This window comes from Neolamprologus multifasciatus, chromosome 19 (genome assembly GCF_963576455.1).
Source record: "Neolamprologus multifasciatus chromosome 19, fNeoMul1.2, whole genome shotgun sequence".
In the NCBI taxonomy this organism is placed as follows: Eukaryota; Metazoa; Chordata; class Actinopteri; order Cichliformes; family Cichlidae; genus Neolamprologus; species Neolamprologus multifasciatus.
This window is the reverse complement of record NC_140457.1, coordinates 4,205,652-4,220,438: the sequence shown is the minus strand read 5'-3', so window position 1 is coordinate 4,220,438 and position 14,787 is coordinate 4,205,652. Positions and strand designations below refer to the sequence as shown.

The following is a 14,787-nucleotide window of genomic DNA, read 5'->3' as shown; positions in this document are numbered from 1 at the left end:
GTCATATCTCTTACGTCAAACGGGTCGAATTGATTGCAAAGAGCTCAATTTTAATTTATCTGACCAAAGCACTTTTTCCCAAGCCTTCTCTGTTCACTGACAAACAGACAAACTCAAGATAGGTGTGTAGATATGGCTTCTCGAGCAGGGGGACCTTGTCGGCAGTGCCTTATCAGTGGTGTTCTTGGTAGTGACGGTGGTCCCAACTGCTTTCAGATTATGAACAAGCTCCTCCTGTGTAGTTTTGGGCTGATCCACCACCATCCTCAAAATTATGAGACAAGACCTTTGCACGGAGTTCCAGATTAAGGTCTGTCGATGGCTGTTTTATATTTCTTCCATTTCCAAACAACTCCACCAACAGTTGTCATCTTCCCACCAAGCTTTTTGATGGTCTTGTAGCTTTGTGAGCATTTCTCTAAGTGAGCAAACTTGCAGATTCAAATAATCCCCTCACAAGAGGAGTCATGAGAAAGAAAGAAAAAAAACAGAATATCACAAGAAAACGGCAATATAGAAAGTAGCACTATGAAAGAATCCTATACAGCCAGGTGCGTTTGAAGCATTAGTGCAGAATGATAGATGAGTTCAATAGTGTCATAGCAGCTAGAGTCAGATTTAGGTTATTGTGTGCAGTTCTGTTCAGATCCCTTCATGTCTTAAGGGAAGTAAATGAGAGTATGGTGAGTCGGGTTAGGGTGGAAAGAGTGGATTTGAGCTCCTGATTTTTTTATTCTTAATGTCATCCAAATTTCCACAGCCATTGTTAAATATGAAGAATGGTCACCTCTACTCAACAGGGGACACATCCATTATAATCACATGGGTGCCAGAAAAAACAAAAAGCAAAAAGTGTGGCATCCAGGCTGTGGTTGCACAGTTTGTTTATGGGGAAGAACTGTAGGGTGAGCTGTAATCAGCAAAAATGATCTTTTGATTCATTTTCCAGGTGAGAGAGCACTATCTGCATAGCTGTAGATCTGTTAGGGCTGTATATATACTGTAGGGAAGAACTTGCATGAGTTTTTAGTCTTCTTTTGTGCTGCTTGGTGGTCCAATTTAAAGTCACTGTCCACAGCAGCCCAGCAGTGGTTGATTGTGATAAGCACACGTTAAGCAGGATCCACCCATCCATGAATGAACCAATCTACAGTAGCTGTCATAGGGAGAGAGGTGAGGTACATCCTGGAGAGGTCGCCAGTCACTGGCTTCCTGCATCTTGAGTTAATAAATAATTAAATCAGATAGGCAGTTTAATAATCATATCAATCAAGTGGATTTTACTTGCCCTGCAGTCTGGCATTTCTTCCAGCTTCCATGATCACACGAACTCAGGAAATCAGAAAGTAATATCACCTGATTCTCTCACCTGCACTCTACATGCTTCCCTTTTTTCTTTTCATTCGTATTTGTCACAGTACTTTTCTTTAGCATTTAGCAATAATGTTAAAGCTATAGAATAGGAAGCAAGCATCAACTTAGTTCCATTTTTACATGACAGGAAATCTCAAAGGGAAAATGACTGAAAATATGCACAGACTGATTCTCCTGGAATACAATCTGTTATTCACTTAAAATACAACGTCTGTACTTGAGGGGGAAAAAACGTGCTTTGCAATAACTTGAAAAGGGACTAAGATGAAAGTGAGAACAAATAATTTAAAAGGTATTAATTGCTTCACAAGAAATGTTTGACAAAATGGAAATTTAGCTATTCTTTTCAACATTTTCAGCAGTTGATCTGTATATGACGTGTTCTCAAAGTTATCTGGTTATTTCATATTTCATGCCTTTGAAAAGAAACTGAATGCTAATTTTGTGATATAATGCTGCATGAGAATATATTTAAAGCTGTAATAAGTGCTAGTTTAGATTCACAGAGCACCTATGCCTGGAGCAGGAAAGCCTGTGGCATTCGTGCTCACTCATAGGTCAACGTTTTTCTATTTTTTTGCAATGCATTCTATTGACTTTCCATGCAAGTTTAATATTTTTCTTTTACTGTACTTAAATCTTTTGAAGCATTTTGAATGGCCTTGTGTCTGAAAGGTGCCAAAACCTTGTATTGCCTAGTTTAACGCCACTGACTTCAGACTCTTGGGAATTGTTATTACCAATGTGAAAAAAGCTTTTTGCAGTTCCAGTGCAGCTGTGCTAAATCTCATATCCAAGGACCATGCCTTTTCCCTGGAACTTTTAGTAAAACGGTTATCAAGGCTATCTTTTTCACTTTCTTTATTTGTATCTTTATGTGTCTTTAACTTCTAGTCAATGACATATACAGCATTAATGTAAGCAAAAGCTTTTTTTAAAAATATTTAAAAAAAATACGACATAAGAAAGACAACTTTGTGCACCACTAAAAACAAGACAGACAATCTTAGACTTTAGTTTTAAATCAATGGGTTGTTTTCATTTGATCAAGATCACATTTTTGTGTCAGAGAAAAGATGCTGCAGTGAGCTCTAGCAGTTCTGCTGAATGGATTTTATTTGGACAGCTGGCGTCCCATTTCTTCCTGTTTCTAGCTAAGCTTTAATAGCTTCCTGTACGTAGTCTTCATAAAGAGAACTCTTGACAAGACATCCAAATTTAAATGAATATATTCACTTTTAAATGACACTGTGCTAAAATTCCTTTTCAGGATACAATGATTGGAGGGAATTCTGTGGATTGCAGCGCATTAAGACATTGGATGATTTGTCACTGGCCGTGGGAGACTGCAGGGTTGCTAAGAGAATACTTGACATATACAAACATCCTGACAACATCGATGTATATCCAGGAGGACTTGTTGAAAGGCTTTTGCCTGGCTCAAGAACTGGTCCTCTCTTTGCTTGCCTGATTGGAAGGCAGATGAAAGTGCTCCGTGATGGTGACAGGTAAGTAAGATTTGTCTAGGTTGAACAGTCAAATGAAATCAAGGCTTCAGTGAAACTTGTGTATTTTTCATTTTCAGGTTTTGGTGGGAATCTGATGGTGTGTTTACCCAGCAACAGAAGGAGGAACTTTTAAAATTTTCTCTATCAAATCTGATCTGTGATAATAGCGACATAGGAGAAGTTCCTCTTGATCCTTTCAGATTGGGGAACTATCCATCTCATTATGTCTCCTGTGATCAGATACCCTCAATGAATTTGGAAGCTTGGAAAGAGGAAATGGGCAAAGGTCAGCCTGTGAAATTTTTGGCGAATCTTTTGCCTATTATTTAAAAAATCATTGCCTTAAATTGGTTTCCTTTTTTCTGCCACATATTAACGAGAAAATTTTACCCAATTCCAGACTTAAAACGGTGTGGCCTTCCTAAACAGATCAACAATGGAGATTATATCTTGTCCTCTACATCTCGAAAACTGGTTGCTCTATACTCTTGTTACCATGGTTTCACATTAAAGGGTGCCGCTGTCATAGTTTGCATGGGCAATCGATGGTGTAATCAACCTCCACAATGTAACAGGTATGTAAACTATTTATGAACTATCTACTTGATGTTTACCTGCAGTACTTTATGTGAGGGATTCACATTGAAATATACTTTATAATGCAGATCCACCTTTGTAAGATTTGGTTGAGCACCACAGACATTCCCCATTTTGCAGGATGTATATGCTTGTGCAGAACTACTGTCTGAGTGGAGCTTTACTGCTATCTGCTGGTACTAAAGGAGAGTGAAGTGTTTTAGCAGGGTTTCTTCATAGTTTGAGCCATTTGCTAAAGATCACTGACTCAATACGCTTGTAAGCCTATACACACTTATTATTATGTTAAAAGTATAATCAGGTAATTACAAATAACAGGTGTTTAAAAATGACCTTGCGAACACTGCCTCTTTCAGGCTGTCACAGTAAACAAAATGTTTTCTCATTTTTTGTAAATCCGGTCATTGTTTTATTTTTTTGTCTGTTTTTTAAAAAAAGAAACAAACAAAAAAACTTTCCTTCATGTTTTCAAGTATTTGTGGGAACACTATAAGAGAATTCCTCACCACTAATAAAAACTTGGCAAGCACGTTTTTTCTGTTCTGAAATCTTGTCTGTGCAGTTTGTAATTCTAGGAAGACAATTAAAATATTTGTATGTTTTTTTCTATGAACACATCCGTTTAACGCTGGGAAAATGTTTGTGTTTGTCAGAAGATGTTCTCACTATAAAATACGCAATAAGATACCATTACGTGAACTCTGTCAACATTAAACCTCAATGATCAAAAGGATTCATTTGATTGGAGGTTTACACTGATAGATTGTCAGTGTCAAAATGTAGGTGGGTCTCTCACTGTTAGGTCAGCAATCTTAAACATTCAGGTCGTTCTCGCTTAGCTCATTTTTATTAAGCTGTTCTATAAGTGTATTCATGCATTATTGACATAAAAAATGATGAATGGTTTCAGGTTGGTTTCCTCTTAAGTTGGCAACAGCTGATGTCAAATAAACTTGGCTCCAATGACTCTTTCAAATAAAACTTGTGAACAGATGTATAATAGTAGAATTTTGCCTGATCCCTTATAATGATATCAATATAGACCATTTAAAAATATACACACTTATTATTATGCATGTAAACATCAGTATCATTCTGTGAGAAAATAAAAATAACACCATGTTTTTGTTTTCCTTTACAGGGAATCACCACTAAGATGTTAGCGATGCAACAGAACGGGAAATGCTACATGAGTTTATAATCAAGATCAAATGACATGATGATTTTATTATCTGCAACATTTAACTTTGGAAAAAAATACTAATATTTATGTACTTATATATGTAAACATTTCTCTTCACGCATGTGATTTTTAATTTTTATTTCACAAAAGGTAAGAAAAAAAGTAAATTCTTGTATAGCACTGTGATAATAAACGTCCACGCACACAGCGTTACACCTCTGCAGCAGCTTTTCAGTTGCCCTCATACCACACACAGATCTCTATTCCGGCAGCATACTTGAAAGGGAAGAATTCAGATGTGTGTGAGTCAGCCTCCCTCTCCTGACACCACACCCTGAACACACTCTCCCAAGCACCTTTCAAGAAACAATACACGTGCTTCAAAACAAACTGCTAGAATTTAAAAACTAAAGCAAGTTCATAATTTAATTCAATTCAATTCCATTTTATTTATATAGCGCCAAATCACAACAAAAGTCGCCTCAAGGCGCTTCATAGATACAGAGAAAAACCCAACAATCATATGACCCCCTATGAGCAAGCACTTTGGCGACAGTGGGAAGGAAAAACTCCCTTTTAACAGGAAGAAACCTCCGGCAGAACCAGGCTCAGGGAGGGGCGGGGCCATCTGCTGCGACCGGTTGGGGTGAGAGAAGGAAGACAGGATAAAAGACATGCTGTGGAAGAGAGACAGAGGTTAATAACAGATATGATTCAATGCAGAGAGGTCTGTTAACACATAGTGGCTTTGTCCCAATTAAGAGACCGCACGCTTGAAGTACGCGCACTACGCGTACTACGTACGGTGCGTACTATAAGTACGAGAAGTGCGGAAGTGAGAGGCTTGTGAAATGGGACAGTCTAGCCTTCGTCGCGCTGTTCAGGTTGCCTAGCAACCATGATACTAACCGCGAGGAACGTTACATACAGCTTTGTTTGACAGAAATGAAGGAGAAAAATGTTTTGTTGGTCATTCATTTTTGTCATGACATCACTGTGATTAGTTGAGTATCTGAGGCTGAGACCACGGGGACTGTAAAACATGATTGTTGGGCTTCATTTCTGTACTGAACAGTCATTACAAGAGTAGTTAGTAAATAACAATTAGCTAATGTTGGTCACGAGACTAAAATCATCTCACTGTGGTAATGTAAATATAATATGACCAATATTATATTATTGTCAGATTATTATGATATATATATATATATATATATATATATATATATATATACATACATACACATATATATACAACCAAGTTAACGCTGAAAGTACGAACATCACTAATGTCACATAACTTTGCCGACATGTGGCCAATAGTAATGTTTTAATGTTGTTCATTATTAAACATTCGCACATAAATAAGTGACGTCATGTTCAGTACTTACTTTTGACAGTTCATTCTTGGCCGCTCCCTTCTGCCGTATTTTCCCTTCTGCCAAATGTGCCGTATTCCGGTGAAGCGTGCACCGGACCACGCTTGATATTTGGGGAAATCAACGGCACATTTGGAGTATGCATTTGAAATACACTTCGAATTGGGACAGCCGTCGTCGCGTGGCGGTGACGTAATCGCACTTAAAATGCGTACTTCAAGCGTGCAGACCCTGAATTGGGACACAGCAAGTGAGTGAGAAAGGTGACTGGAAAGGAAAAACTCAATGCATCATGGGAATCCCCCGGCAGCCTACGTCTATTGCAGCATAACTAAGGGAGGATTCAGGGTCACCTGGTCCAGCCCTAACTATATGCTTTAGCAAAAAGGAAAGTTTGAAGCCTAATCTTAAAAGTAGAGATAGTGTCTGTCTCCCGAATCCAAACTGGAAGCTGGTTCCACAGAAGAGGGGCCTGAAAACTGAAGGCTCTGCCTCCCATTCTACTTTTAAATACTCTAGGAACAACAAGTAGGCCTGCAGAGCGAGAGCGAAGTGCTCTAATAGGGTGATATGGTACTACAAGGTCATTAAGATAAGATGGGGCCTGATTATTTAAGACCTTGTATGTGAGGAGCAGGATTTTGAATTCAATTCTGGATTTAACAGGAAGCCAATGAACGGAAGCCAAAACAGGAGAAATCTGCTCTCTCTTTCTAGTCCCTGTCAGGACTCTTGCTGCAGCATTTTGGATTAACTGAAGGCTTTTCAGTGAGTTTTTTGGACATCCTGATAATAATGAATTGCAGTAGTCCAGCCTGGAAGTAATAAATGCATGAACTAGTTTTTCAGCGTCACTCTGAGACAGGATATTTCTAATTAAAGATGAGTTTTTCGCTCAGAGGGAGAGAGTGCCAGTGTTGCAAGAGGTTTGTCTCCTTCGGTGTGATGCATACCCAGTAGGGCCCTGATGACCATGCAGCACTTTAAAGGCCGAAATCCAATTCCAAAAGCGGAGTCTGAATTTAAAGAAGAGCCAGTGCAGCTGAAGTGTGACATGTGAGTATTTAAATGAAGCCTCGCAGCAGAAATCTGAGCAACACTGCTAACACAGTGGATGCAAAACAGCCTTTTCCAGTGATGGTAATATAATACGATCCTTTTCTGAAATCTGCCCAAATGACTCATACAAGCCACCTGTTTCACGTACTGAGTGCCAAAATCGTGTTGGTTGCACCGGTCTGCCTTGTTGTGTGATGCTGGAATTTTCTGGCACCCTTTGCATGCTACCTAGAAGTGCAAGAAACAAAGCTGTGAAAAGTTTTATTATTCTTTCTGTAACTCTCTTCATCGTGACCTCATCCAACACGCACAGAAAAGTCTTCTACATTTATAGAAAGTAACCAATATTGGAATTTTGACTGATATCTGGTTAAAATGTAGTAAGTTCAACTAAATATGTTGCACCAGAAAAAGACCCACAGTCTAAGCAAAAGACAAAGACGTCCTGTATAATATGAACATTTACTATATATTTTATTTTTTTCTTTTATGTATCAAAAAGCCTGCTGAGGGGAGATTGATAAACATTTAAGCATTTAATGCTCGTACGACATGAGCACAGCATAGTGCAGACATCTGCACTATGAAGAACACGCCAGAAATGATCTGAGTGGCATTTTAATTTTACTTTAATGACAGTTTATCCTTCACATGATCAAGAATCATTAACTATGACTTCAGACATATGTATTTAAGTTTTGTTTTGTTTTAATCAAGTATTTCTTACAGTTATCTTTTAAAAAGAGTTGGCCCATTCACATGGCAAGAACAAAGCCGTTGATGTTTTTGTTTTTTCTAATATTACTAGTATTAAACTACATTTAAGTCCCCAACAGATAAGGATTGTATGAATAAATGTTCAAATGTTAAAATTAATGACAGCACAAGAAGGAAAAACACTGAACAAGCACAGCTCATTTGGGAGGGTTGTCATGAGAAAACTTCTCTGATAAACATGGCAGCACTGCTTAGGTTCGTAAAGCAACATTTGATAAAACCACAAGACTTGTAGAGTAATCTTTTTTTTTACAGATGAGACCAAATTGAAGATGTTTGGTCATAATACACAGCACCACATTTGGAGAAAGCCAAACACCATGCCAACTGGGCATCACCTTGCAGTCATTGAGTTGACCATGAACTCCTCTGCATATAAAAGTAGCACAGTGACACTTTCTTGTTGTGCCATTCGCTTAGCTAGTTTCACCAATGTATAATTCACAGCAATTTTCTTAGCACTTAACACCAACACTGCATTTTCTCTTCCATGGCTGCTGTGTCTGTTGGGATCGTGTTCGTTCTGTCCTGATCACACAATGAGCTTGCATCAAGACGTTAGGTTAACTACCCTTTCTAAGTTGCCCATATGTGCAGATTCGAGTGTGCGTCTCTGTCTCTCTATCATGGCCTTGTGACTAACTGGCAACCTGCCCAGTGTGTACTCCACCTATCACATTGCGTTACATGTGACACCTTTCAGACTCTCCCACAACTTCATGAATAAGTGGTCACGAAAGTGGGAATAAAATAATTGGCACATAATTTGCCCTTTTCAGGTAATGAAGTTACAGGCAAGTCTTACTGATAACAATACAGGAGCTGTCTATATTCAGTTACCTTGCAGCCTCTATGAAATATTCTTAGCTTCGTCTACACCTCACACCTGATATCTGAGGGATCTCATGGTCAGTGAACTGTTATATAATTTCAATATTTGTTGCTGTTATAACCATTGTATCCTTCTTGGAGCTCTATTTTATTATTCTGTAAACAACTTTGTAACTATATTTTGAAAAGCTTTACACAAAGCTTTTCAGTATATTAAGTTGTAGATCTCAAAGCCCACTAGGCCATAACTGTCTTCATAAATTATTAATCTCAGTGAGACCTACCTGAATAAATAAAGGATATAGATATTAATACGTTGACATTACTAGTGGTAACACTGATAGACTTTTTCACAACAGTTCATCAGGCAAAATCCCTTCTCTCAGATAAGGTATTTTGGACACTTTTGCCTACTGCTCTGCTTTCTGACTTTCATGGCTGCAGACACATAGTATAGACAGATGCCAGAGAAATACTTCAAGACCACCAATCAAATCTATTGATTGTGTTAGACAGCAGAGTTTCAGAGATTAATCTTTTGGGGAATATGCAATAAAAAACGAGAGACCTTGTGAAACAATCCTTTTCATTTCTAAAGAGGTGGAGAACTTTTGTGGACTCCTCCTAAGACCATGTCTAAGGGAATATTGTTTGTGTTATAAGTTCTGGTATACTCCTAATGTAGGTATTTAAAACTTTCCTGAGGCTGCTATATGAGTCATCTTGTTGAGCCCCATCAAGGCAGGGTTTCATTTTAGAATTCCTAACAGCATCTGGTTCCAAGGATTTACCTCAGTAAGTAAAGAAACAACGCAACTTCATTCAACTTCATTCGCTGACTTCATTAAACAATCAGAGTAAAAAAATGTGCTGGGTGTGTGTGGGAACTGAAACACTGGTCTAAAAATAAACACTGGTGGAATTAGTATCAGTGTCAGTGCGCCCCAGGATGGCTGTGTTTACAATGTAGCTTGCCATCACGTGTGTGTGAATGTGTGGATGAGTGGATATGTAAAGCGCTTTGGGGTCCTTAGGGACTAGTAAAGCGCTATATAAATACAGGCCATTTACCATTTGCCATTATTCTGCGAATTTATAACTACAAATGGGTCAAATGTGCAGTAGGAAACCTCCGTGGTACATCTTTCTTACTGATTTATATAAGTATTATTTTCTGACACCAAGTGTGAAATATAGTGCCTTTGTTAAAATAGCTATGTTGCTGTAAGAATATTTACATTCCTCTGGTATTTTCTAAAAAAGTAAATTCTAAAGTAAAATGAGTGATTTTTTTTCTGTCGTTGCTGTCATGTTAAAAAGAAAGTACAGTACAACCAAAAAAACATTCAAGAACATTCAATCCTCCTAGAAGTTTTTGTCTCAGCAAATTCTTCCCAAGGTCAGACCATGCAGAGTGCAGATAATACGTAAGTTCAAGACTGTACTTTCCTCAGTTAGCATGATAAATGTTTGAGTTCGTGACAGTACAAGCAGAAGAAAGCCTGAGCAAGTATCGGAAGGCTCGCCAGGAGAAAGGAGGATTTAAGTTTCTAAAGTTGATAAACCACAAGACCTCTGTAAAAATTTTGTCTGGATAGCTGAGATGTTTGGAGAAAAACAAACATCCCATACTGGCTGTAAAACATGGTGGTGGAATGTCTGTTTTGCAGTCACAGGACCTTGACACTGTACAGTCATAAAGTAGACCAAGAACTCCTATTTATACTGTACCAAAGTGATCTAGAGTCAAATTTGAGACCATCTAAAGCTTGGCTGAAATTCTATCATGCAATAGCAAAATGATCCCAAGGTGTCGTAATTATCCAGAAACTGTCCAGACCTCAACCGGATTCACAGGCTGTAGGAAGGTCTTGGGAGAGATGTGGATAAACAAATGCCTTCAAACTTTAATGAGCAGCATTTTAAAGAAGAGTGACCCAAAAGTCTTCTACAAGAACATGAGGAACTAACAAAGTTATTTTGCTGCTGAAGGCCATAATACACACTGTTGAGTGATGGGAAGTACCTTCTTTTGCTCCTTCATTTTGAGACATTTTTTGTTAAGTGAATAATACAGTGTAACACTGATAAGTGTAGAAATATGTATCCTCTATGGAAAATGTGGCCTTTTAGGTAATGGATCTTACATAGAATGACCATGAATGATGCTTCCACAATACAAATCTAACCACTAACCAATAGAAATGTGGCATGAAATGACATGCTAATATATTCAACACTGGCCCAATGCACAAAAAAGCTTAACAAACCTAAATGAGCTAGATAAGGGGAAAACATACAAATATTTGTTTAGGATGTCAAAAAGAAGGTACTCTAGTCACTTGTAGCAACCAGTGGTTGCGTGGGGAAAAATATTTATTCCACAGCTGGTTGCAGCTGGTTGTTTGACAGTCACTGTGAAATCGACTGCTAAAATAGTAACTAAGTCTCAAGACTGGTCAATGACTCCCAGGTAACCATCTGTTGTGCTAACGTGTTTGTTTATCCACCTTGAGGAATCACCAGTTGAAACACTTTATTATGATTATTATTTATTAAAGCACTGAACAATTAAAAATGATCATGTACATGGATCTCTTCTGTTTAGAAATTTGATCGGCTGTAAAAGAGTTAGCTGGAGTCAATCTTCCCAGAAGAGAATAACCTCAATTCACAGATTTTTATATGAGAATTTGCATCTATCTGATCAGTTAAAACCGATGAGGAGAAGCTACTTGGCTTTTATCCTGTCTTCCTTCTCTCACCCCAACCGGTCGCAGCAGATGGCCGCCCCTCCCTGAGCCTGGTTCTGCTGGAGGTTTCTTCCTGTTAAAAGGGAGTTTTTCCTTCCCACTGTCGCCAAAGTGCTTGCTCATAGGGGGTCATATGATTGTTGGGTTTTTCTCTGTATCTATGAAGCGCCTTGAGGCAACTTTTGTTGTGATTTGGCGCTATATAAATAAAATTGAATTGAATTGAATTGAATTGAATTACTTGCTTTGCAGGCACTGAACTATAGGAGGTGGCCGTGACCGATACCAGGCACTAGTTATCGTGCCTTCAGCTACCCCCGCACATTCTTTTATACTAATATGTCTGCAGGTTTCTAAGTAATTATTCAATCAGTAAAAACTTATACATTCTACTAATCCTAAATAAAGATCAAACCCATCAGCTGCTAGAAAATATTCACACTCTTTGGTCCAGTCATGGCAGGCCTCAGTTACACAGGCCTAGAGACCAGTCAGCGACCCTCTATCCTCTATTAGTCTATAGAGTATAAAGTATGAATTTCCTGACTGGTTGGCAAATGGTTGCAGGAGGCTGCTGGCATTCACAGGTGGGAAACTGTTCACAAAGATGCATGGGCTGTTTCTCTGAAAACCAAAAACTTTAACAGGAAGTTGTTGGCTATTCTCTAGAATTGTGTGACTGATATGATGTAAGAGTGGACTAAGCCAGCGGTCCCCAACCTTTTTTGCGCCACGTACCGGTTTATGCCCGGAAAGAAGATTTATTCATAACACATGTGAAAAGACCCAGGAAAACCAAGTTAACGATAACAAACTAATGCTGAAAACCGATAACAACCCTGAAAACCATACATTTCACACCTGAGCCTCAACTCTCGCAGCCCGGTACCAAACAACTCACGGACCGGTACCGATCCAAGGCCCGGGGGTTGGGGACCGCTGGACTAAGCTATCCTACAACTGTATTTGTAGATGGTAGACAGTTGCAGGATAGCTTAGTCCACTCTTACATCACTTTGATGAAATTATTCTTGTTGGGTTATATACAGTGGGGCAAAAAAGTATTTAGTCAGCCACCGATTGTGCAAGTTCCCCCACTTAAAATGATGACAGAGGTCAGTAATTTGCACCAGAGGTACACTTCAACTGTGAGAGACAGAATGTGAAAAAAAAATCCATGAATTCACATGGTAGGATTTGTAAAGAATTTATTCGTAAATCAGGGTGGAAAATAAGTATTTGGTCAATAACAAATATACAACTCAATACTTTGTAACATAACCTTTGTTGGCAATAACAGAGGTCAAACGTTTACTATAGGTCTTTACCAGGTTTGCACACACAGTAGCTGGTATTTTGGCCCATTCCTCCATGCAGATCTTCTCAAGAGCAGTGATGTTTTGGGGCTGTCGCCAAGCAACACGGACTTTCAACTCCCGCCACAGATTTTCTATGGGGTTGAGGTCTGGAGACTGGCCATGCTGTGAAGCATGGGGGTGGAAACATCATGCTATGGGGCTGTTTTTCTGCCAAGGGGACAGGATGACTGATCCGTGTTAAGGACAGAATGAATGGGGCCAAGTATCGTGAGATTTTGAGCCAAAACCTCCTTCCATCAGTGAGAACTTTGAAGATGAAACGAGGCTGGGTCTTCCAACATGACAATGATCCAAAACACACCGCCCGGGCAACAAAGGAGTGGCTCCGTAAGAAGCATTTGAAAGTCCTGGAGTGGCCTAGCCAGTCTCCAGACCTCAACCCCATAGAAAATCTGTGGCGGGAGTTGAAAGTCCGTGTTGCTTGGCGACAGCCCCAAAACATCACTGCTCTTGAGAAGATCTGCATGGAGGAATGGGCCAAAATACCAGCTACTGTGTGTGCAAACCTGGTAAAGACCTATAGTAAACGTTTGACCTCTGTTATTGCCAACAAAGGTTATGTTACAAAGTATTGAGTTGTATATTTGTTATTGACCAAATACTTATTTTCCACCCTGATTTACGAATAAATTCTTTACAAATCCTACCATGTGAATTCATGGATTTTTTTTTCACATTCTGTCTCTCACAGTTGAAGTGTACCTCTGGTGCAAATTACTGACCTCTGTCATCATTTTAAGTGGGGGAACTTGCACAATCGGTGGCTGACTAAATACTTTTTTGCCCCACTGTATATATATAAAGTATTTCAAAGAAAAACAAGCTTTTACTTGTACAGGTATGTTGGGAAAGTCAATGATATCCATTCAATTTATTCATATGACTGTAGCTAGAGTATAACACTGCTCCAGTAGGCAGTATTACAAAAACTCCTTGCAGCCGTCTCACTTTTCTGCATGGCACAACTGGTTTTGTCACATTACCCACAATGCATCATTGTTGCTTAACATTGAATACAGAACAGTGTGCAGTGGCCAATGCAATCTCTAGCCTTAATAAAGCTGTAGTTCTGCTTTAATCAGTTCATGACTTTCCTACGTTTTAGCCTCAAACCTCATTCCCTCACCCAGCATTAAAGCCAATGATTAGTTTAATGGAGCTGCTTTGTTTTCTCAAAACTAATGAATCAGTGATGAAAAAAATATCTCACATATGTAGTAAATACTCACATCAGTCAGTCATATGAGCATACACATAATCCCATTTGGAGTTTATATGACATGCTTTCAAGAAAGCAAAAGATGGAAGATGTTTCCACCTTCATGCTGTAAGTATGAATAGGTGTCAGTTATTATCCATTGAGAGTTTACTGACTAAAACAGTCCACTGCAGATTACAACTAACTGGTAAAGACGTACCTTTTTCTAGAACTTATAGAAGTTATTATATGAAATCTAGGTAGAGTTCACGCAGGATATTATTTAGATATCTATAGTGAAAGGCTTGCTCTTATTTTAAATAGATTGTTTTAAATAGATGTTTTTTAAAATTTTCCTTTCCAGTCACCTTTCTCACTCACTATGTGTTAATAGACCTCTCTGGATTGAATCATATCTGTTATTAATCTCTGGCCACTCCTCCCTGAGCCTGGTTCTGTCGGCGGTTTCTTCCTGTTAAAAGGGGGTTTTTCCTTCCCACTGTCGCCAAAGTGCTTGCTCATAGGGGGTCATATGATTGTTGGGTTTTTCTCTGTATCTACTGTGCAATATAAAGTGCCTTGAAGCAACTTTGTTGTGATTTGGCGCTATATAAATAAAATTGAATTGAATTGAATTGAATTGAAAATTCATCTAAATCTTTGACCTACTCTGATGCATGCTCATGTAGCCGAGCACTTGAACACAGTTGAGTGCCACTGCCAGAAAGATGGAAAAATACAGGAAATCT

The 14,787-nt window shown here is 38.8% G+C and overlaps 1 protein-coding gene across 1 annotated transcript in view; it reads left to right on the top strand.

Moving 5' to 3' along the window:
• The window catches only part of tpo (thyroid peroxidase), a 36,455-nt gene extending 23,519 nt beyond the window's left edge, over window positions 1–12,936 (top strand). The window contains exons 10-13 of the mRNA XM_085143771.1: window positions 2,645–2,882; window positions 2,960–3,168; window positions 3,283–3,457; window positions 4,621–12,936. Coding sequence (XP_084999897.1) covers window positions 2,645–2,882; window positions 2,960–3,168; window positions 3,283–3,457; window positions 4,621–4,642 — 644 coding nt within the window. The 3' untranslated portion in view covers window positions 4,643–12,936. The remainder of the gene's footprint in view (window positions 1–2,644; window positions 2,883–2,959; window positions 3,169–3,282; window positions 3,458–4,620) is intronic.
• The last annotated feature ends 1,851 nt before the right edge of the window (window positions 12,937–14,787 follow it).